This window comes from Schistocerca cancellata, chromosome 6, assembly GCF_023864275.1.
Source record: "Schistocerca cancellata isolate TAMUIC-IGC-003103 chromosome 6, iqSchCanc2.1, whole genome shotgun sequence".
In the NCBI taxonomy this organism is placed as follows: Eukaryota; Metazoa; Arthropoda; class Insecta; order Orthoptera; family Acrididae; genus Schistocerca; species Schistocerca cancellata.
Window position 1 is genome coordinate 181,450,672 of NC_064631.1, and position 26,004 is coordinate 181,476,675.

General features: G+C 42.9%; 1 protein-coding gene across 1 annotated transcript in view; it reads left to right on the plus strand.

Annotated features, from left to right (window-relative positions):
• The window catches only part of LOC126088104 (cytochrome P450 6k1-like), a 196,790-nt gene that overhangs the window by 153,512 nt on the left and 17,274 nt on the right, over window positions 1-26,004 (plus strand). Inside the window, exon 7 of the mRNA XM_049906200.1 lies at window positions 15,707-15,958. Within this exon, the coding sequence (XP_049762157.1) occupies window positions 15,707-15,958 (252 nt within the window). The remainder of the gene's footprint in view (window positions 1-15,706; window positions 15,959-26,004) is intronic.

The following is a 26,004-nucleotide window of genomic DNA, read 5'->3' on the forward strand; positions in this document are numbered from 1 at the left end:
AAAATTTCTACACTACTTATTATCTGTGTTGTAACAACAGAGTTTTTCGAGTTGCTTAGCAATATTTTGATGGGTATGACTTTGACATTATTCAGCATGAAATGCTCTAAGATCTCGGTGTGCGTATAGCCCAATAATTTTGTTAGTTCTACGATGTTGTAAGAGATACGCACCAGGATGCGGTATGTTAACAATTATATAAGGTCCTTCATATAGCAGACGCCACTTAGCGTTGCGTCGTTTGAGTGCTACAGATTTATGATGAGTACGAAGTAGTACAAGCATTCCTACCTCGAATTTTTGTTTTCTTTTTATTATGTTTCTGTGATGTTTGTTTCGTATCTGTGCGTGATGTGTCAGCGTAGTCAATACTTCCTTTATTTTTTGTTCAGGTGTGATTTCCTTGTCTGACAACTTAGGTAATGGTTCTATCCACTGATCGTTCTGTTTGCAATTGAACATGATCTCGTTAGGTGTGTAATTTGTATCATAAATATTTAAGTTATTGTGTACGTCTTTGAAAAGACTTAGGTAGGACACCCAATTAGTATGTTTTGATGAAATATAGGTCCTCATGAATTGATTTAATTCTCGGAAAAGTCTCTCAGTCGCGTTACATTGTGGACTAAACCTCGAAATAAATATACTTTTAATGTTATTGTCCTTCAAGAAATTTCTCCATTTGTACCCCAAGTAGTATGCTGCATTATCTGACAGAATTGCTTTAGGTTTTCCCACGTGCGTCAGGTAATCACTTGAGAATCTTCGTATTATAGCACTTGCAGTGGCGGATTTTAAAGCATAAAGTTTGACATGTTTAGAAAATATATCGTAAAAAGCTAAGATATATTTGACGCCTCCAGAGCTTGCTGGATGCGGTCCACTGATGTCAGTACACAGAATTTCCAGGGGTTTACTAGGTAAAATAGAATGTAAATCTGTTTTTGTGGATAAATTCTGAGGTTTTGATTTTTGACATATGACACATGTTTTCAGTTCCCTGTAAATTTTTCTTCTCATATTGCTAAAATAACAGTATGTGCTGAGCTTTGCCAAACACTTTTTCGTTCCATAATGACCCCAAACTAAGTGTGTGCGCCAAATTAGATTACGTTCAGACTCCTTGGGAATGCATACACACCAGTTAGTAGCATTTGGATGTTGGCGGTAAAATAACACATCATTGTGTAACTTGTAATACATAGTCGAAGGATGATTGTGTTTTTCTACCAGTAATGTTATTATCTTATACCAGTGAGGGTCAGATTTTTGTAATTTAGCCATGTTTCTGCACATATCAATAAAATATTGGTGATACTGCTTGTCTTGCATTAAGAGAATCCTGTAGTCATTTATATTTTCTAAGTCACTGTTGGTATCATTCATACCTTGTGGAAGTCTAGACAAAGCGTCTGCAATGGTGTTGTCCTTACCTTTTATGTACTTAATTTCAAAAGAGTAGTTCTGAAGTGTAACTGCCCATCGTGATAGTCTAGGATGTACAAGTTTACAAGTTAACAAAAACGTCAGGGCCTGGTGATCGGTGTAAATTACTGTATGTTTTCCAAATAAATAATAATTGAATTTCTTGAATGCCCATACTATGGAAAGTGTTTCTAACTCAGTAGTGGAGTATGTACGCTCACATTCAGTTAGAGTACGACTTGCAAACCCAATAATTCTTATCTGTTCCTTTTCTTTATTCTTTACAACTTGAAATAAGCAACATCCCAAGCCAGTTCATGAAGCGTCACAAGTCATACAAAAGTCTAAATTGAAATCTGGATGGCTCAAAAAGTTTGCACCCACTAAAGCATGTTTAATTGTATTAAAGTCATTCTGGCACTGTTCCGACCAGATCCAAACTTGATTCTTTCTGAGTAGATTTAGCAGATGTTTACTGTTCAAAAGTGGTTGTGGCAAAAAACGTCTGAAAAATGAACATAGCCCAAGGAATGATTTTAACTGCTTTTTAGTTCGAGGGCTAGGAAAGTTTCTGATAGCATCTAATTTACTGGGATCCGGACGTATGCCCTGCGAATTAATGATATGTCCTAAATACTTTATCTCACTGCAACCAAACTTTGATTTTCTAAGATTGGCTGTGACTCCAGCTTGTGCAAATTTTTCTAAAATTCTTTGAAGTGTGTCAACGTGTTCCTTCCAAGACTGTGTAGCTATCAGTATATCATCTACATAGTGTGTGACTATCTCAACTAAATCATCGCCAAGCACGGTATCCAGGGCTGTAATGAATACCCCAGAGCTGACATTCAGTCCGAAAGGTAGAACACAAAACTGATAGGTTCGCCCCCCCGAACATAAATGCAGTATATTTCCATGAATCAGGAGTGATACCCACCTGCCAAAACGAATTAGCGAGATCTATTGTGGAAAAATATTTTGCATCTAGAAATTTCTGTAATTGCTCTTCTAAATTTTCGGGTTTTGTGTGAACCGGTAAAATTATTTCATTAATTGCTCGTGCGTCTAACACTAACCTAATGCTTCCATTTGATTTTTTGACAACAAGTAGAGGACTACAATAAGGTGAGGTGGATGGTTCAATGACCTTCCAGTCTAACATTTGCTTTAATTCTTGCCACACAGCAGGTCGTTGAGATAACGGTACGTTATATGTCTTGTGGTAGAATATCTTGTGAGGCTTAACTTCAATCTTGTATACATACGTGTTGATAACACCTAATCGTTTGGTAAAAACTTGTAAATATTTGGATAACACTTCCTGTAGTTTTATACGTTCATGTACACTGAGAGCTGTAGCTTCACTTATCTTATGATCAAGCAATGTTTTCAAGTCAATTATCTCTGTGTCAGATGAGTGTGTTTGCATATCTTGAATGTCATTGTCAAGTACTAACTGAACCTTGTACCCTGTACAGTGTTCGTCATGCTTTAGAGTTCTCCTGTCCAAATCAATAATAATTACACTGCCTTTATCATTTAAAATACATTTACCTTTTGAGAAGTCTATAATGCAGTCCTTCTCGCTCATAATATCTATTCCTAATATGCAATTAGTCACAAGGTTTTGTACAACCAGGAATGGCCATTGTACGGTTCCATTACCTATTTTAACGTTTACAAAAACTTGCTTCGTAACCCTACATGACTTATTACCTAGTGCAGTAGTTATTTTACAGTTTTGGGCAGGAAACTCAGGCACAGGTTCCAATTCACACATCTTTTTATAGAAATTAAAAGACAAAACGCTCACAGCTGCACCTGTATCTAGGATAATAGTAGTTGGAATCCCACCTACTACACCAGTAGTAGATGCTAAAACAATTTCATTTGTGTTTGAACGACATTGGGTACTGTCTTGTAAAAGTTCATCTGATATATTGTTATTGTAGTTGTATCTTATAAATAAAACAGGTAATTTTTGTTTAGAATTATTCGGCATATCATTATTCTGTTGTTCAAGTGTGGTGTCAAATAACTGATTAACATTGAAGTCGCCCCCCAAGAATTCTTCAGCCACGACCTGGGGCATAGAAGTGACTGTTTCTAGTTTGTTGGATTAGCATTTGTACTAGGTACTGACAGAGATTGAGGTTGTGCATCAGGTGTCATTTCTATTATATTCACATTCGGATATTGCCTATTATGATCTCCAAACTTATGCGGTTGTTGTTGCTGTTGCGCATTATAACTTACCTGTCGGTCGTAAGGTATGCTCCAATTTTGTCCTGGTGGCTGCTGTGGTAAAGCAGAGTTTGAATGAAAGTACTGATCGTTACGAGTCCAACCTTGATGCTGTCTTGGCTCGTAGTTATTATTATTTCTATTTCTGTTTGTGTTTTTGTCGTTGCCTTTGTATCCGTTGTTACCGTTGTAGTTATTACCACGGTGCCTTTTGTATGGATTGCCGCATGAAGTGTTATTACTGTTGTAACTATTGTTTGTATTGGAATACGCGTGTTGATTTTGATTTTCGTATTGAAACGGCATGTGAGTTTGCTGTTTTTGCTGTACCGCGTATCCAACTGTGGGCGCGCCAGAATTGAGTTGGCAAGCCTGCATGTTTTGCATACCACTAGTGTAAACATTGTGGCTGCTGTTTTGCCGCGCGAAGCGCTGATCTTCAAGTAACATGTCAACCGAATCTAAGGCTGTTAAAAAATAATCTGAATCGTCATCCGGGATATGTAGGAGTTTTTCTTTAATGTTGAAAGGCAATTTGGCCTTCAACGCACGGAGTATATCACGCGTTGCGACTGGTTCGTCTAAAAAGTGTCCCATGTTCAAGTATTTTTCAAAATATCTGCGTAAGTTGCCATTTTTACTGTTAAAAGTTTCAGGTTCTAAAATTTGTCTTCTGAGCCGCTCCTGGACGGATTGCGACCAGAATTTGTTCAGAAAAGCACGCTCAAACTCACTGTACGTGGTACATACGTCAGCTTGACTGTATGCCCAGACAGCTGCATCGCCTTGGATGTAACCGACAATATATGAAATCTTTTTCCGGTCACTCCAAGTGCGTGGAAATGCGTTACTAAAAGATTTAAGAAAAATCACCGGATGAATGGTTCGTTTTACTGGGATAAAAATCTGAAATTGCCTGTGTTTCATTAAGCTTTCTTCTTCCTTCGCATTGTGATATGGATTTATTCCACTGTAATTACTGGTATGTTCAGCTGGCGAGTAATTACGATAATGTTGCTGTGGTTTACCATGATAATAGCTTGTGTTTGTGTTTGCACATCGTGGTATGTGTTGTAGTCGTGGTGTGTTTTGTTCTTGTGTGTTTGTCGTGTGCGGTATGTGTGTGTCATACTCGAATGTATATTGGTTCCTGAACTGTGCATTTTGACTGATATTTTCGTTACATTCAGACTGTGGTCGATCGGTGAATTGTCTCATGGGTGCAGTGACGGATTGTACTGCGTCACTGATCAGCTGTTTGTTATTAGTAATGTATTGCGCTACGGAGTCGTGCACAATTGTTGGTAAATTTTCACGTAAGCATCTATCAAAATGTTTGTCTTTGTTCACTACCCAATCATGAAATTCTTTATTAATATTTTGAAAATGAGCTGTGGCATCAGATTGTAAGATGTCAGTCAGGTGTTGTTCAACATTGTCAAATTTATTCTGTACGTCAGTAATTCGTTTTTCAAGGTTGTCATGTACTGAAGGATATGTTTGAATTTGTTCAGTAAGAACTTCACACGTGACATTAAGGTTTTTTACTTGTGTCTGTAAAAGTGCTACGTCAGTTGTAGTCTTTTCTTGTCTCGTATTAAGCTGGGAAAATTTAGTACTGAGTTCAGTCATCTGTTTGGTCAGTGTGGCCTCTATAAGTTCCACACGTTTACATAAAGTGTCATTACCTGTCTTGAGTGCTATGAGGTCAGATTTAATTGCGTCATTTTGTGTCTGTAAGGTTGCCATGTTTTCGGCGTTTTGTTTCATTAGCATTTGTAACATGTCGGCAATGTTTACTGTTTGCAAGGTCTGTGCCCCCGTCGCGTCATTAGACGTGACGTCATGCATGGGCTCTGACTGAGACTTTGAAATTTTTGTAGTGGACGGCCTATTGCCAAAATTTCCGTCAACACTTGCGTCAATGTTTGATAAATCGTCACTACCGGTTGCTGTCGTAAAGTCATTTTCTAACATTTGTCTCTCGTCCGAGTCGGATTGCGTCTGAATAGTACGTCTTTGCTGTTCCATTTTTGCGTATTGATTTCTAGTTATTACCATGCCACACGTGATATATGTTTCAAGAAAATATTTGACACTGATTTTAAAATAAAATGCAGTTGAGCATGAATCGCTCGTAGCAACAATGGCTGTCTGTTAATTTAAAAATATAAACTGAATTTGAGATTATTGGTAATGGCTGCTGTCCATGTTACTACGTATCGTACAGAAGTCGGCCATATTGTACACTCGTGTATTGGTATTGTTGCATACGTTATTGTTTAAGGAAAAGTACTGAGAATGAAATTTATCACTGAAAACTGTTATGCACGAAAGAAACACTACAGAATCTACTGAAAAGCTAATACATTGAATTATACGTCTGGTCAAGCCTGCTAATGCAAAGATGCTGCGTCTTACCTTATTTTGCTGGAAGTTTCATTGCGTCTTCCCGCAAAATTTTAGAATTGGAAAATATCTTCAGATTTTTTTTTTTTTATCTCTCATACATTCACGTCCAGGTCCAGAAAGTTGATTTTTCACATGAAACAAAGAGAACAATGTAACAAATGACAAAATAACAAGTCCGACACGCAGTCGCCAATATAAAATAAATAAAATAAAAAATATTATTTAAATATTAATTTTTCTATCTGTATGATGGTGATTGTGATTGTAATTGTAATTAATATTTGCTTATCTGGAACGTGGACGTTTAATTATTCGGTATCAGACGCTTGACAATGGCTTTCTCGTAAAGGCAATGTTACTCGTAGTTGACCGTGAAATAAAACTGAAATAATCGGACTTCGTAAATAAATCGTTTCCAAAGACTGCTGCGGTAGGTGCGGACTCATAATCTAAATCTCACTATTTCAATAATTTGCCAGCCAAGCCAATACGTCGTACAGAGGTGATTGTCTACTAAACATAAAAAAGTTACACAGTTAGTTAAATCAGATATATTCAATGAATAAGCCTACAGTTCATAATCCTACTTACTTTTATAAATATAAATTCTTTACAGAATCGAGTGCCTAGTCTGGTTGCAACTCGCAGTATTCTTCTATAACATGAAATATGGCGGTGTGCCAGACAATAGAATAAAATACGTGCTTCTCGCACCACTTCTACCAGAGCTCTCTCTTTCATAATCAAACATAAGAGTAACGTAATTGTGCTTTTGTTTTATCAGCGACACAGCGCTGCAGTTGTGTGCCATAGGCTTTATTTATTTGTCATTGATTATTTATTTAATTAATATTTCGCGTTTCCGAGGAAACTCACGCTCGGCATGCAAATGTGCCTTTATAAACGCCTATGTTAGACAACAAGTGTCTGGCGCAGTTGTTAGATCGGTTACTGCTTCTACATTGGCAGGTTATCGAGATTTAAGTGAGTTTGAACGTCGTGTTATTGTCTACGCATGAGCGATGGGACACAGCATCTCCGAGGTAGCGATGAAGTGGGGATATTGCCGTACGACCATTTCACGAGTGTATAGTGAATACCAGGAATCCGGTAAAACATGAAATCTCCAACATCGCTGAGGCCGGAAAAGGATCCTGCAAGAACGGGACCAACGACGACTGAAGAGAATCGTTCAACGTGACGGAAGTGCAACCCTTCCGCAAAATGCAGCAGATTTCAATGTTGGGTCATTCAACGATACATCGTCGATATGGGCTTTTGGAGTCGAAGGCTCACTCGTGGACCCACGACAGAAAGCACTGCACCATACACAGGATAACGCCTCACCTGGGCCCGCTAATGACATTGGACTGCTGATGACTGGAAACATGTTGCCTGGTCGGGCGAGTGTCGTTTCAAATTGTATCGAGCAGATGGACGTGTACGGGTATGGAGACAACCTTGTGAATCCATGGATCCTGCATGTCAGTGGGGGACTGTTCAAGATGGTGAAGGCTCTGTAATGGTGTGGGGCGAGTACAGTTGCAGTGATATTGAACACCTGATACGTGTACATACGACTCTGACAGGTGACACGTACGGAAGCAACCTGTCTAATCATCCATTCATGTCCATTGTGCATTCCGACGGACTTGGGCATTTCCAGCAGGACAATGCGACACCCCACACGCCCCGAATTGCTGCAGAGTGGCTCCAGTAACACTCTTCTGAGTGTAAACACTTCGCTGGTCACCAGACTCCCCAGACATGAACATTACTGAGCATACCTGGGATGTCTTGCAACGTGCTGTTGAAAAGAGATCTCCACCTCCTCGTACGCTTACGAATGTATGGTCAGCCCAGCAGGGTTCATGGCGTCAATTCCCTCCAGCACTACTTCGGACATTAGTCGTCCTGTTGTGGCACTTCTGCGTGCTCGCGGGGGCCCTACACGATAACAGCCAGGTGTACCAGTTTCTTTGGCTCTTCAGTGCGTAACTGGCGAACCAGGCAATGCTGCACAGTTGCCAAATATTTAACTAGTTGGATGTACATCATAAACTACTTCCGTTCCCCTCTCTCCCTACCCAGCTCTTCCCCGCCCCCCACCCCTCCTCCTCCTCTCCCTCCCTTCCTGAATCACCTCCTGGCTCACGTTTTCTCCAAGCGTGCTCCCCCCAGCCTAAGTCCGTTTCCTCCACCTTTCTCTGTCCTCTTTCCCCTCTATCTGACTGTGAGGCCTGTTTATTGTAATTGCAAACGTAATCTTGATTGGAAACTGAAGTCGCTTAATATGAATGGATAATCAGTTGGGATCATTGGTATACGGGGTGTGAGCAAGACCTGTCCAGCTGCTAGGCCTCTGATGATAATAACTTCAGAGGCAGTGTTCTGCTCAGTTTTAGTATGCAAATGGGTAGGATTACAATGTTTCGAACGATTCAGATTCTGTAGTGGCATTCTAATCATAAACCGATAAACCATAAATACGGTTTCCGTGTTTTCTGTAACATCGACAGCGTGGGAGAAAACTAAATGGCACAGTCTCATGTATATAATTTTTCATTCAAATTGTATATAAGGAATAAGAATGTATGGGAGTTTCAGAACTCGACAAGATGAAGAAAGAAAAGCTTATTAAACGTAGGCTCTAAAATGCTTTAAGAACTATGAGCAATTGTCTGTCTTCGATTCTGTAAAGCACAGCGCTTCTACTACAAGCTCTTTGCTTTCAGTATTTGGGGAGGACGTAATATGAACCAAAACAAGAAAATAATGTCCATTAAACGTTGGCTCTAAAGCGCATACATTGAGAGCTGTGAGTAGTTGTTCAATAGAAGAGTGGATTTTACAGTAGCAGAAATCAGCAGGCGCACATAGCTATTAAGTTACGCATTTTTGAGCATATGTTTACTGAACATCTGTTTCTTGTTTCGGTCCACACTACCTCCTCTCAAAATACGGAAAGCAAAGAGCTTGCTTGCTTCACAGTGTCGAAAATGAAGAGATGCTGATAGCACTTGAGATATGCATTTTAGAACCCATGCTTGCCAGACTTTTTTTACTTCTTGTTATATGAGGAATCTATTCCTGAAGTTTTGCTACAGAGTTTTGGAACACCCCGTACAAGGGAGAAACAATTAGTCCCTCCAATCATAACTGAAACTGACTGCGAGAAAGAAATCGAAACCGCTCATTTTCTCAGCACAGCATAGCATTTTCTTTGTCGCATTCAGTTTTAACAGAAAACCTGTATATTGTAGCATAAAACGATATAGTATGTGTCAGTCTGAACGTTCGTTAGTGTAAGGCGTAAAAATTTGAAGTAAATTGATCAGTTTAATTCAGATTTTAACGACATTCACAGAAAGCCTGTATACTGTAGCACAAAACGATATAGTATGTGTCAGTCTGAATGTTTATTAGTGTAAAGCGTATAAATTGAAACGTTGTTATCAAAAATTTCAAAAAGTTCTTGGCCAATAAACATTCAGACTGACACAGGTTATATACTTTTATACGATAATGTACAAGTTTTCTAATATATATCGTTGCACTGACGAGTATATTTTCGTCCAGTACTACATAATAGTATAACTGAGGAACAGTGTTACCAAAATTTTCACAAGATACTCTAATGAACATTCAGGCAGACACAGGATATATATTTTTTAAATATATATAATGTATATGTAAATTTTAAAGGGAAAACTTTTTTACCAAAGTCTCGAAAAGTTCTTGACTGATGTACCTCGAATTTTTATACTATATTCTAATAAACATTCAGACGTACGTAAGCTACATGTTTTTTAAATATATATGATATATAAATATATAATCTGCAAATATTGTTGCGTTGTCGTCCTGGAGGAAGGTCAACGTGCGAATGGCTGGCTTCTTCTCACAGCCTTCTCTGCTTTGTCCTTGCCGACTGCCGTGCCGGTGCTTGACTATACGCCATAACAGGATGTTGTAACAGCTACATTGCCTTCCTCCAGCACATTACAAGGAAACACTGCAAAGCATGTTGTCGTACCGAGTCTCATATCCCTGGCAGTCCCTCATCTAATGTTCGCTATTAGGTATCAGGACACTTCTGATCGGATAGTGTGCGAGTATGCCGTAAGAGAATGAATAGTTTTTAGTACATAGTACAGCTGACGTAAAAATTATTACTGGACAGGTCCTGCTACAGAAAAAAAAGTCAGGGTGAAGAAATGTTAATAAAGCTCCATTTGTCAAAATGTCCCCAATGTCTAATACCAGAGTTATAAAATTTATTAGAGTCGCGCCCTGTAGAGTACTTGGTACTTAAACAAGTAGCACGGTGCTGCACCTGAATCGATTGTCTGTACAACAGCCGACAGAATTCCGCTGCTTCTCCTCCCGAGCGAGTGATAAGTGAACACACGTGTGGCCAGCACGTGGATGCTGCTGGGTCGCCCCCCCAGAAGCAAACAAGTGGTCATCGAGACCACAGCTATCTGGAGCATGGCGTGGTCCTGGCAGCCGCGGCTGACATCTGGCAGAGGCGAGCGGGATCACGGACACGATGACACATGTGGTCTCCTCCTCACATTTTCTGTTTGTTTTAGACAAAAACGTTATTCTGTAAACTGATGTCAGCTGAATCGGAACTTTATGTACAGGGTTATTACAAATGATTGAAGCGATTTCATAGCTCTACAATAACTTTAATATTTGAGATATTTTCACAATGCTTTGCACACACATACAAAAACTCAAAAAGTTTTTTTAGGCATTCGCAAATGTTCGATATGTGTCCCTTTAGTGAATGGGCAGACATCAAGCCGATAATCAAGTTCCTCCCACACTCGGCGCAGCATGTCCCCATCAATGAGTTCGAAAGCATCGTTGATGCGAGCTCGCAGTTCTGGCACGTTTCTTGGTAGAGGAGGTTTAAGCACTGAATCTTTCACATAACCCCACAGAAAGAAATCGCATGGGGTTAAGTCGGGAGAGCGTGGAGGCCATGACATGAATTGCTGATCATGATCTCCACCACGACCGATCCATCGGTTTTCCAATCTCCTGTTTAAGAAATGCCGAACATCATGATGGAAGTGCGGTGGAGCACCATCCTGTTGAAAGATGAAGTCGGCGCTGTCGGTCTCCAATTCTGGCATGAGCCAATTTTCCGCGGGCTACGCGTGAAACTTGCCCGCACGCGTTCAACCGTTTCTTCGCTCACTGCAGGCCGACCCGTTGATTTCCCCTTACAGAGGCATCCAGAAGCTTTGAAGTGCGCATACCATCGCCGAATGGAGTTAGCAGTTGGTGGATCTTTGTTGAACTTCGTCCTGAAGTGTCGTTGCACTGTTATGACTGACTGATGTGAGTGCATTTCAAACACGACATACGCTTTCTCGGCTCCTGTCGCCATTTTGTCTCACTGCGCTCTCGAGCGCTCTGACGGCAGAAACCTGAAGTGCGGCTTCAGCCGAACAAAACTTTATGAGTTTTTCTACGTATCTGTAGTGTGTCGTGACCACATGTCAATGAATGGAGCTACAGTGAATTTATGAAATCGCTTCAATCATTTGTAATAGCCCTGTAGAATGAGCAGCGATGAGTGAAAATGTGTGCTGGACCAGGATTCGAACCTGGAATCTCCCGTTTACTAGCTGCGTTAACCACTACTTCACCCGGGCACAGTGTTTATCGCAGTTGCACGGTCTGTCTCTGCACGCCTGCCAGACGACCCACATTCCCACCCACCGCCACCTACCAACATTCCCTGTCCGTACCCTCCATGCTCGCTACTTTGAGATTCCCACTGGAGGTAGAATGTAATTGTGCGTCCGCACAGATGGTGATGAGGTCCCATACTCCGAGGAGCGTAGGGGACGATGCGGGAGTCCCGCACCGCTGTACTGCGCAAGGTGCCTTCCTCCGACCGTAATGACGATGACGATGAAGACGACACAACACCCAGTCATCTCGAGGCAGGAAAAATCACTGGCCCCGTCATAAATCGAACCGGTGACCCCGTGCGCGGGAAGCGAGAATGCTACCGCAAGACCACGGGCTGCGGACATCCACACAGAAGGTGTGGCGAATCAGTTATACGAATGCATGGTGTCTGTTCTTTCGTACGTTCATACAACTGATCCGCCTCGTGGGCAATGAATCCACCACCTCCAGTGCGGATGCACAGTGACGTCCGACCTGCATAAATATCAAAGTACACTCCTGGAGATTGAAATAAGAACACCGTGAATTCATTGTCCCAGGAAGGGGAAACTTTATTGACACATTCCTGGGGTCAGATACATCACATGATCACACTGACAGAACCACAGGCACATAGACACAGGCGACAGAGCATGCACAATGTCGGCACTAGTACAGTGTATATCCACCTTTCGCAGCAATGCAGGCTGCTATTCTCCCATGGAGACGATCGTAGAGATGCTGGATGTAGTCCTGTGGAACGGCTTGCCATGCCATTTCCACCTGGCGCCTCAGTTGGACCAGCGTTCGTGCTGGACGTGCAGACCGCGTGAGACGACGCTTCATCCAGTCCCAAACATGCTCAATGGGGGACAGATCCGGAGATCTTGCTGGCCAGGGTAGTTGACTTACACCTTCTAGAGCGCGTTGGGTGGCACGGGATACATGCGGACGTGCATTGTCCTGTTGGAACAGCAAGTTCCCTTGCCGGTCTAGGAATGGTAGAACGATGGGTTCGATGACGGTTTGGATGTACCGTGCACTATTCAGTGTCCCCTCGACGATCACCAGTGGTGTACGGCCAGTGTAGGAGATCGCTCCCCACACCATGATGCCGGGTGTTGGCCCTGTGTGCCTCGGTCGTATGCAGTCCTGATTGTAGCGCTCACCTGCACGGCGCCAAACACGCATACGACCATCATTGGCACCAAGGCAGAAGCGACTCTCATCGCTGAAGACGACACGTCTCCATTCGTCCCTCCATTCACGCCTGTCGCGACACCACTGGAGGCGGGCTGCACGATGTTGGGGTGTGAGCGGAAGACGGCCTAACGGTGTGCGGGACCGTAGCCCAGCTTCATGGAGACGGTTGCGAATGGTCCTCGCCGATACCCCAGGAGCAACAGTGTCCCTAATTTGCTGGGAAGTGGCGGTGCAGTCCCCTACGGCACTGCGTAGGATCCTACGGTCTTGGTGTGCATCCGTGCGTCGCTGCGGTCCGGTCCCAGGTCGACGGGCACGTGCACCTTCCGCCGACCACTGGCGACAACATCGATGTACTGTGGAGACCTCACGCCCCACGTGTTGAGCAATTCGGCGGTACGTCCACCCGGCCTCCCGCATGCCCACTATACGCCCTCGCTCAAAGTCCGTCAACTGCACGTACGGTTCACGTCCACGCTGTCGCGGCATGCTACCAGTGTTAAAGACTGCGATGGAGCTCCGTATGCCACGGCAAACTGGCTGACACTGACGGCGGCGGTGCACAAATGCTGCGCAGCTAGCGCCATTCGACGGCCAACACGGCGGTTCCTGGTGTGTCCGCTGTGCCGTGCGTGTGATCATTGCTTGTACAGCCCTCTCGCACTGTCCGGAGCAAGTATGGTGGGTCTGACACACCGGTGTCAATGTGTTCTTTTTTCCATTTCCAGGAGTGTAGTATGCATGGAGGATATGTATGGGGACTGTGGATAGGTGGCGCTGGGTGGGAATATGGGTCGGCTGGGAGGCATACCGAGACAGTCTGTGCAACTGGGATAAGCACTGTGTCCTGTTGGCAGTGATTAACACAACTGCCTAGTAAACAGGAGATCCAGGTTCGAACCCCAGTAGAGCAATTATTATCACTCTTCGCTGATGATTCCGCATAAAGTCCTGATGCAGCTGACATTAATACTTCTATCTCTTTCCCTTCCTTTCCTTTCCTTTCTTCTCCCTCCACCCTCAATTTACACATACGTATCACAGCTGCGGAATCAGTGAAGTATCTGTTCTTTCGGACATGTCCAGAAGAGCGGACACCACACATTCACATAAAGACCTTATTGTTCGGGTCCTAACCCAGTGGGCTGACAACTGGGTGGTGGGGAGTTCTTTGAATGTGGAAACATGGGATGTCTGTATACTTTGTTTACAGTGCAACTGATGGCTCAAATGGCTCTGAGCACTATGGGACTTAACATCTGAGGTCATCAGTCCCCGAGAACTTAGAAATACTTAAAGCTAACTAACCTAAGGACATCACACACATCCATGCCCGAACAGGATTCGAACCTGTAACCATAGCAGTCGCGCGGTTCCGGACAGAAGCGCCTAGAACCGATCGGCCACCAAGGCCAGCTAGTGCAACTCCTTAAGTGTGCGCTAAATGATCCCCAATGTCCACACTGTGTAACTGGTATGTAATAAAAGTGTATTTGTTTAAATATTGTTCTGTGGTGTCTTTTAAGCATGGCACATATGTGTAATTTGTTTATAATAAATCTGTTTCGTGGCAAACGTGAGCCGGCCGCAGTGGCCGAGCGGTTCTAGGTGCTTCAGTCTAGAACCGCGTGACCGCTACGGCCGCAGGTTCGAATCCTGCCTCGGGCATGGATGTGTGTGATGTTTAAGTAGTTCCAAGTTCTAGGGGACTGATGACGACAGATGTTAAGTCCCATAGTGCCCTAGCCATTTGATCCTTTTTTTTTTTTTTTTTTTTTGGAAAACGTGACTAATTCTTGAAAAGCTGTTGAAAGTGGGTATTTGTAATAGTGGCAGATAATCACATAGGTTTCAGCAGAAATTGTAACAAATTACATCATGGCTGGCTCGCTTGGTTGACAATAATGGAAGAATAGGGGAAGACGACAGGTTTTTAATTTCCAACTGACACAACTGGGCTGTTACCACCATCTTGGATGTTTTGATGTGTCGTTTCAGTTTTAGTATTACGCTACGATATGCTGGAGACAGTGGGAGGGCAGGGGGAGGAAGGTGGAAGGGAGGAATATGGTTATGCCATGAAGTCGATATCAAGGTCAAAGTCAAAGTTTGTAAGTCATTAATCTGTGGCCATGAATGTGGGAAACCTGAGGGTCAAAGGTCAACTACTATGCAGAGTTGCCGCTGAATGTCTACTCTAAAGTCATACATTTTCAATAATTTGGCAACAACCAAAAAAAAGTTGAAGTACTGATAATTAGTTTCAGAGAAGCCTAAACGATTGATTTGAAGCCAACTCCTTCGACTTCTTTGACGAATTTCTTAGCAGAACTGATTGATGTTTATGGATTACTAAGAATGTCAAATAAAACGAGTGTTACATAAAAATATTATTTGTGCAAGTCTTCAGTGGCGTAATATGGTGTGTGTAAATGAGTTTTGTGAACTGATTTTCTCTTTGATTATTGCCTAAGATCTATCACATTCACTTCAGTCATATTTTGTGACAAGTTTATTATTACTTCTTAAATGAGAATATCTTTAACAATTTTCGATTTATTCCATATTTGTCAGTGGAAGACATTTTAACAATCTCTTTTTTTCGGTAAATATCTGTTGTGTAGTTTTGTTTTGTTACATGTTCGAGGTTTTTGTAGATTTCCTCAGTATTGATTTATGGAACAAAAAATATATCTAAAGTAGACTCCAATATTTTATGAAATTGCAGAGACGCTACGGAAGTATCCGGCGCTGCCACTCTTGAATCGGGAGTGCACCCAGGAGTACAAAATTCCAGACAGCGACGTTGTGCTGGAGAAAGGAACACCGATCTCCATATCGGTGCTGGGCCTCCACCACGACCCCAAGTACTTCCCGGAACCCGAGCGATTTGACCCTGAGAGGTTCTGCGAAGAGCAGAAGGCCAAGAGACACCCTTACGTCTACTTACCTTTCGGAGAAGGACCACGCAACTGCATAGGTCGGTATCTACTTGACGTTTTATTGCATGCAGTTGTCTTGTTCTTGTCTTACATGACTGACACATTCTCGAACACAAGTATACATATTTCTCGTACGGCAATATTTCTTTTTGCATAACAATATTTACCGAAGGAACAAAGAAGTCTCGATCACAAGTATACATATTTCTGGTATAATAATATTTTCTTTTTTGGTACAACAATATTTACCGATGGAACAAAGAATTAATGAGTTTTCCGCCCGCCTACGATACTCAGAGCTCTTTAAGGTGCGCTTAAGGACAATTTTCCCTCAGAAGGCCTACTGTTTATAATGTTTGTAGTAGCTGCGGCACGTGATAACGTCAAACATACTTGCACCGTGGGAGGCAGATATGTTGGACATCGATGATGCATATGCCTGGACCATCCAAAGAAAGCGGCAGTGACAATTCATTGTCTCTGTACATTATTACTAAAATTCTCCCGTCCAGACTTTTGTACTGGTACAGCGTAATTAACGAAGCGGTCGAAATTCACAACTGAACAAACCTTGTAAACAGGTTTTTTGTTTGATGATGATGATGATGATGATGATGATGATGATGATGAAGTCCCATACTCCTTGACAGAGCGTAGGGGACGATGCGTGAGACCCGCACCGCCGTACTAGGCAAGGTGGTTTGCTATTGCCTTCCTCCGACCGCAATGCAGATGAATGATGATGATGACGACACAACAACACCCAGTCATCTCGAGGCAGGTGAAAATCCCTGACCCCGCCGAGAATCGAACCCGGGACCCCGTGCTCGGGAAGCGAGAACGCTACCGCGAGACCACGAGCTGTTTGGTACACCAAATGAATATGGTCCACTTCGTGCAGCCAGAAACTAAACAACGAATCTCCCATCACGCAAAGATAAGAATCTCTCTATTGTGGACCTAGATGATTTTGTATAATGACCTAGCAATTAGACTACGAGGAGCAAATGAGATTCTTTCACTATCTGTACTCTCCAGTCTAAGACAACAGCAGTTAAATTACATATCTCAAATTCAGTTTCCTAATCGTCCTGTCCTTTACTCATAGACTATAGGACGGATAGCACTGAGAGATTTAATATACACATGATTTCATTACTTATAATAATTAGTCAATGGTATAAAGCAAACAAAGCACACTATGAAATAAAGCAGCTCATTAATACACTCTTCTTCAATTCACTGCTCTGTCATTAGTATGTTTAGTTGTGAAGGAAGTAGTAACCACCATAGTTATACCGTCTTTTCAAAACGCAAAATGTGGCGTTAATGGGCTATGGCATCAGACGACCGATGCAAGTGCCTTTGCTAACAGCACGACATCGCCTGCAGCGCCTCTACAGGGCTCGTGACCATATCGTTGGACCCTAGACGACTTGAAAACCGTGGTCTCGTAAGATGAGTCCCGATTTCAGTTGGTAAGAGCTGATGGCAGGATTGGAGTGTGGAGCAGACCACAGGAAGCCATGGACCCAAATTGTCAACAAGGCACTGGGCAAGCTGGTGGTGGCTCCATAATGTTATGGTCTGTGGTTACAAGGAATCGACTGGGTCCTTTGGCCCAACTGAAGCGATCATTGACAGGAAATAGTTATGTTTGGCTACCTGGAGACCATTTACAGCCATTCATGGACTTCATGTTCCCCAACAACGATGGACCATAATTGTTCACAATTCTGGACAGTTCAAGCAAATAGTTCGGCCGACATGGATCCAATGGAACGTTTATGGGACATAATCGAAAGCTCAGTTCGAGCACAAAAACCTGCACCGCCAACACTTGTAAGACGTCGTGGTCTCCTGACCTTCATTGCTTACATATTCCGCCCTCACAATCATATTCCGCACATCAAGACGCTTCATTCGAACCCAAGCTCGATAAGATAAAGTCAATGTTGTATGAAGTCATGTAAACGATATGCAAATTACAAGTAAATCGCAAGTGCGCACCGAGATTGAAATACTCGAGGCTGGCGTACACACACACATTCAAGACACGATGGTCACAAAAGCTTTTAGTTCGGGAGAGGCAAACTGCATGCCAGGAGGCCGGTCCCTACAGAGGATGAGTCAACCTATCTACATCAGCCGGCGACCGCCCGTAGAGCAGACAGCGGAGGGAGACAGGAAACGCCAAACGCCGATGCTACAGATTTCCGGATTGGTCGCCTTAAACGAAACGTCATTCTCCCGTTTTAGAAGAGCAATGCTGATTGGCAGACGATATTCCTGACGCCTTGAGCTGAAGGAGTAATGGAAGAGACTGAAAGATATACCCCTTCACGTCTGGCGTGGAGAGAGGCCGTTCCGTTGTCGCTCTTGGAGGGAGAACACGTAATGAGAGCGTGTGAGCTTGCACGTGTACTCAAAGAGCGAGGAACAAGTCTCCCCTCAGTACTTCACTGGGAGAACACCTCTGTCGAGAGTGAGTCGGAGTGCGACTCTATATTGAGTCCTTGCGATTAAGCGTTGTTCGCTGTGTTGGCCGCCACACTTATTGTGCGGTGTGAACGGACAGAGTTACAGTTAAACACCTGCGAGCGAATTTCTGAGTGGCATCGCGGTGGACTGGTTATCTGACCGGTGTACCACGCCAATAGTTAGACTAGGTGCGAATAGGAGTCCTTCATCAAGGCGTAGGGAGAGTTTGATTGGCGAAGGTCAGTCCAGATAGAACGAGAGTTATCTTATTTGTCAGCAGCGAGCAGTGCAGACAGCAGTCATTGCAGCTTACGGTATTCTGCGCTACAGCTCTTGAGCCCCATATTTCCTCCACAACATCCTATCTTTAAGAGGTAAGTTCACACTCCGAAAAGAGCCCGGAAATAACTTGTTCAGTTCATAACTAGAAGTGCCATTGTGATTTCTCAGAATTTTTCCAAAAAAAAAAAATAATAATTTTCATTAGTTGCATGTTTTTTTTTTACACTAACTAGCACTACTCCAGTACCCAAGTATCCCACTAGTTACGTAAGAAATTTTGTGAATTTTTCTGTCATTTTCTTACAGCGGACAACTCCAGAAGACATCTATTGGTGAAAGTTTTTCGGGCATTTCTCTTTAGAACGTTAGGAGCGTCTGTCTGACTTCTGTAGTAGTGTGGGGTTGGAAATTTCATATTGCAGGAGCCACAGGGTAAAGGGTACATCTCAGATTAATCCGTTGCGCAGAATGACAGAATAGCACCCACACGCTCACACACTCTCGCAGTTATGGACGGCTATAGAGGCAGCAAGGTCTTATTTCCGCAGGGGCTTCCAACGTCTTGTTGAGACCATGGCACGTCGGGTTGCTGCACTACTGCGGGCAAAAGGAAGTCCGACACGACATTAGGATGTATACAGTGTATTTGGCTGTTTCTTTTCGAATATGTAGCGATTTCCGAGTGTATGACAAGGCAGGAACCTTAGAGGAGGGCCTAAATTGTTACGAGTGAAACGAGAAGCAATAACCTTCATCTCTTCATTGTCACATATATTAGACTGTATTCGCAGTGTACGTAAAAATCACGGAAGAGACAGATACTTTTCATGTTGCAATGACTGGCGCTTCGGTTGGTATACTCCGGCCGCTGACATTTGGCGCCAGTGCATAGCAGGAACGTCCTTCCCGCGCGTGACAAAGGCCGCCGTTTAATGTCAGTCTGGTGGCACAGTGGTGTTCCAGCTACCGATGAAGAACTTTACGCTATTGGTCGCCGAATTTCGTGTCTTCACACCTGCGCGTTTTGTACATAGACTGGCATAAACGGGAGGCTGCAATCATTGCTCATTAGTGTGTTTCTCCCATAGGACACCAAAATATACAATCCGCAAGGCCCGCGTTACGATACGGAAGCAGGTAACGACAGCAGCGCTTCTAGTGGTCTGGCAGTGAATTTTGAATACGAGAAAACATGCGAAGAAAGCCCGTATTTCAAATTGGAAATACGCCACTTAGATGACAATATTTTTCATTTGCAACTCATGGTTGGGTCTCGTACGCTTAGAAGTAAAGTGCGTGCCTGCAAATTGAAAGGTTTTTGACTTTGCAAAGCAATACATTCGAGAAATCTCAATCAGTAACTAATTTTTTTTTTAATTTGTGGTGAGTTCCTGTGGTACCAAACTGCTGAAGTCACCGGTCCGTAAGGTTACACACTACGTAATCTAACTTAAACTAACTTACGTTAAGGACAGCACACACACCCATGCCCGAGGGAGAACTCGAACCTCCGACGGGGGGAGCCGAGCGAACCATGGCAAGGCGCCTCAAACCACGCGGATCAATAACTAAGATTAACTTCTTATAGCTGGGATTAAGAGACATGTAAAATTTTGTAAATGATTTCGTGGTATCCTTTTGGCTGTACAGTTATTTAATTGTAAAACTATTTATTGCATTTCCGACCGTGTGGCCGTTGTCAAGCGCAAGTAACTGCGCTTTAGCGCATGTCAAAACCCAAAAATCATCTGGCATGACATCACGCAGAAGCTGGTGTCATCGCATTGTTCTCCTGATTACGACTTCTTTTGTGTATTACACTTTTCGAATTGCCTTTGAATATGTCGCTCGTGTTCTGCTATATAATTGCTCGCATCCATGTTATTGGACGAAGTAAGTTTTTCCATATTCGTTGTTGTTTCGTGTGAAACAGAAACTTGTTTCATCACTTAGTGTTCTATGAACTTCCTGCTTACAAATCCGTGTGTGGACTGCTCGACTTAAATGTGTCCTACGTATATCTTTCGTATTTCATTTTATTTTAGTCCGCATCCGCCTTTTGTACTTTCTCACATTTAAGGGAGAAATCCATGTTAGCAGTTTTTGACAGAATTGATATTCAGCTTTATTACATGTTGTCACGGAATGAGTGTGTATTTCTGCTTTGAATGTTGTTACTTCTCGCTACGGAATGTGCTTTATAGTCTTACTGTCTAAGCCATTGTTTCTCGTGAATGCTAAGAACGCAACAGTAGCTATGCAAATATGTTTACATGTTATTAACAAGTACTTCAAACTATACATTTTAACATAAATCAGTGTACCACAATAATTCTCCCATTCAAATGAAAATTCAGAAGCAAATAATACACACTCTCATGCTTTCGTCATTGTAGCTACTACTGTATTCTGTATAACTAGCCTTTAATAAATGCAGTAGCGATCAGTACCGGGGAAGTACTTTCACACTACACCATACAGTTCAGTGTACAACTATGCACTTCAAGGCAGAATATTTTGGACGCATAATAGTACCCGGTGGATTAACTAAGTACTCTGCCACTAATACTCCGTACTACCAAGCATAGTCGGTAGCAAGAGGCAACACCATTCAAAGCATAAATACACACTTATTCCGTGACAACACGTAATAAAGTTGAATGCCAGTTCTGTATAAAGCTGCTAACATGGAGCTCTTCATTAAAAGCGAGAAAGTACAAAAAAAGGATGCGAAATAAAATAAAGTAGAACAAGAGCCATATAATTTGAGATGGGCACTAACGTACGCTGATTCGTATGAAGGATTAAATGTCCAGCGAACATTATGTGACGAAACAAGCTTCTGTTTTATATGAAACAAAAATAAATATGGAATCATTTCCTCCACATTACAGGTGCGAGCAAATACAAAACAGAATACGAGCAACATTTTCACAATACAATTCAAAGAGCGCGATACGCGCAAGAAGTCGTAATCAGGAACACAACGTAATGAAACCAGATTCTGTTTATTACTAAACGAAAACAAATATGTAACACTTTAAATCAACCAGGCCAGTAAGAAACTGAAATGATTTTTTGGCCTGGCAATGAAGCCCGTATGTGATTTTCACCTCCCTCGTTCGTCACACCTACAGATTTCAGACAGTTGTGCTGATGAAATGCTTTGGGGATTTCATGATGACAGTTAATGTTTCACCCGAGAACCATTTCTTCAATATCATCAGAAAAGTCTCCAGAAACACAGTATTTATTGATTTGACTAGCATTTATAATTACAGAGCGCCGGCCGCGGTGGTCTAGCGGTTCTGGCGCTGCAGTCCGGAACCGCGGGATTGCTACGGTCGCAGGTTCGAATCCTGCCTCGGGCATGGCTGTGTGTGATGTCCTTAGGTTAGTTAGGTTTAAGTAGTTATAGGTTCTAGGGGACTTATGACCTAAGATATTGAGTCCCCTAGTGCTCAGAGCCATTTGAACCATTTTGAACCATAATTACAGAGCGTATCTAATTCCTTTCGTCCTCTCTTTTCTATTCCTTTGTAATTTTTCAGAGATATTCTGCTACCTCCGTTAATTAGTCACTGAGTGACAGTTATTGAACAATATGAAAAAAACGAAAATTAGCTACAAACTACGGCGTGCACACACTTTATTCAACATGTAAACTTCACGACAGATATTCGGATTTAGGTTATGACATGTTCGATATGCCTGCCGTCATTGGCGATGATGTGGCGCAGGCGAATAGCGAAATTCTGCATGACTCGCTGAAGTGTCGGAACATCGATGCTGTCGATGAGCTCCTGAATGGCTGTTTACAGTTCAGCAATGGTTTTGAGTTTATTGATGTACACCTTGTCTTTAATACAGCCTGACAAAAAGTAGTCGCATGTGTTCAGATCCGGAGAACATGGCAGCCAATCGAGACCCATGCCAGTGGCCTCTTGGTACCTCAGAGCCAGAATGCTGTCCCCAAAGTGCTTCTCCAGAACATCAAACACTCTCCTCCGATGCGGTCGAACTTCGTCTTGCATGAACCACATCTTGTCGGAATCAGGTTCACTTTGGATAGCGGGGATGAAATCATCTACCAAAACCTTCACGAACTGTTCGGTAGACACTGTGCCATCAAGGAATATCGTACCGATTATTAAATGACGGGACACTGCGCACCACACAGTCAACCATTGAGGGTGAAGAGACCTCTCGGTCGCGAAATGCAGATTCTCAGTCCTCCAAATGCGCCAGTTTTGCTTATTGGCGAATCCACCCAAATGAAAGAGGACTTCGTCGCTAAACCAAAACATACTAATTGCCATCATGCCTCGCGGCCAACCGTGCAGTTTGAACCTCCTGAGGCAAACCATTCAGAAGTTATGACAATTTTATTTCATATAGGTCAATGTTTGTCGCCCTGTACATGTTCTACGGGTCACTTTGTGCCATATTTCGTGAAGGCGTGGAACGAGTCGGCTTACAGAATTTTAACACAACTGGTATATAAATATGTCTGCGTGTTGTTGGTTTGCTGATGAGGTCACATAACAGAAAACAATATTTAGCCTAAAAACACACGTAAGCATGTAACACTTTTGGCGTCAGCTAAACTACTGGTTTTTAAATAAAAATTCTTCAGTGGCGTAGAAGGCAACGGCCTTGCCGCAGTGGTTACACTGGTTCCCGTGAGATCACCGAAGTTAAGCGCTCTCGGGCGTGGTCGGCAGTTGGATGGGTGACCATCCAGGCCGCCAAGCGCTGTTGCCATTTTTCGGGGTGCACTCAGCCTCGTGATGCCAAATGAGGAGCTACTCGACCGAATAGTAGCGGCTTCGGTCAAGAATACCATCGTACGACCGGGAGATCGGTGTGCTGACCCCACACCCCTCCTATCCGCATCCTCCACCGAGGATGACACGACGGTCGGATGGTCCCGGTAGGCCACTCGTGGCCTGAAGACGGAGTGCTCAGTGGCGTATAAAGAGTTGCTTAGAAGGAACTTTTTCAGCTTACTCTCAAGTGTATCAGACATAATATCAGCTGACCTTATATCTGTATCACTAAAGGTCATTTTTTTCTTCTAGTAGTGAAATTATGGCCGTCATTATTTCTTTTGAGCACTAGTCGATTATTACAACAAATTTCATGAGACAAAATACGTGCTGTGTTGCTGTAGTTAAAATACCTAAGACTTAAACGAAAACCTCTGCAAGTAGGTATGAGGTGGTTGCTCTTTTTTCTGCTCCCATCTAATATCCAGTCCAGGAAACACGTTTGAAGCCTTGCATTCTCTTGTTGATACTAGACAATAAAATCAATTTTGCAAATCAAAAGCACAAAAATGTGTGTGTTCTACGACACTGATTTATTTAGTTAACCAGTTTCCGTCTTACTAGGACACCTTCAGATTGTAATTATGCACGCTTCTTGATGACGAGTTGTGACCACTATGGCAGTTCTGCGGTGGAGACATAAGTGAACATTAACAACACCGGCAGATTTTCAGACTTCTGTTGCTGGCATGAATGAATTCCAGGCGTAAGACCATGTAAAATAGCTCGATATTGGTTCCCAGTATTTTCTTTAATCTTGCTCACTTTTTGACAAGTATGAAATCTTCCTTGCCCTCTCGCTGGTATCGTCTTATCTACAATTCTGACATTCTCTTTGAGTCGCCATTTGCTTCTTCCAGCACCTCGCGAAGGTACTGGCTGATAAGTGAAAAAATCATTCTGCAGAGCAACATGTTTTACACATTTGAATAACATGAAACAATAAGTAAAGATCGAGCTGATGCAATTACAATTTCCTTCAGACATATGAGTCTCAACTTTACCTTCGATAATGATAGAAGCTGAAGAAATGAATTAAAATTTGTGCTACAACTGGGGCTTGACCGGGATCTCCTGGTTACTACACAGATGTCCTAACCGTAAAGTAGGGGTGAACTGAAATTTGTGTTAGGGAGGGCATTGGACTAAAGTAGTTCATGAAGCTGTGTTAGCCTTACAGCTATGGTGGTGTAATGGTTAGCACATTTATAGTATTAAACGTGACCCTAAAATATTTCTGTTTGCTGATGACACCAGCTTGGTAGTAAAGGATGTTGTGTGCAACGCTGGCACTGTTTCAAATAGTGCTATCCAAGACATAATTTCATTGCTTGCAGAAAATAAACTAACGCTAAATCACGGTAAGTCTCAATTTTTACAGTTTCTAACTCACAATTCAACAAACCCCGACATTTTAATATCACAGAGTGAGCATATGATTAGTAAAACTGGACAGTTCAAACTTCTACGTGTTCAGATAAATGATAAACTGTCGTGGAAAGCCCACATTCAGGATCTTGTTCAAAGACAGAATGCTGCCATTCCAACGGTATCTGAAGTAAGTGATAGTTCGACACGAAAAGTAGTCTACAATGCTTATTTTCATTCGCTTATGACGTATGGTATTATATTTTGGGGTAACTCTTCCCATTCTCAGAGGATATTTTTGGCTCTGGAACGTTCGGTTCGGATAATAAGTGGTGTTAAGTTCACAAACATCTTGTCGACCCTTGTTCATTAATCTGAGTATTCTGACACTGGCGTCTCAATATACACACATCAAAAAAAGTTTGGCATCACCCCGGTTCCCAGAACTCCTGAAGATAGACGTTGACTTTGTATATTGTATCACAGACACAGTCCCTTTGACCGTTCAGAGATGTCACTAAACCCACGCAAAGATGTAAATAACCATGCACGGGCACCGCCTATTAGACGGAGGGGACCCAACAGCCGATCAGTTCCAGTCATTCCACCAGGAAGGAGACACACGGCTGGTGTTGTCTGTAGTTCAACCATGCCTAGACTGTTCGATCGCGTCCGCATTGTTACTCTGTGCCACGCTCTCAACAAAGCAAGTGTCCAGGCGTCTCGCAGTGAACCAAAGCGATGTTGTTCGGATATGGAGGAGATACAGAGAGACAGGAAATGTCGATTACATGCCTCGCTAAGTCCGCCCAAGGGCTACTACTGCACTGGATGGCCGCTACGTACAGATTATGGTTCGGAGGAACCCTGACAGCAACGCCACCATGATGAATAATGCTTTTCGTGCAGACAGAGGACGTCGTGTTACGACTCAAACTGTGCGCAATAGGCTGTATGACGCGCAACTTCACTCCCAACGTCTATGGCGAGGTAAATCTTTGCAACCCCGACACCATGTAGCGCGGTACAGATGGGCCCAACAACATGCCGAATGGACCGCTCAGGATTGGCATCACGTTCTCTTCACCAATGAGTGTCGCATGTGCCTTCAACCAGACAACCAT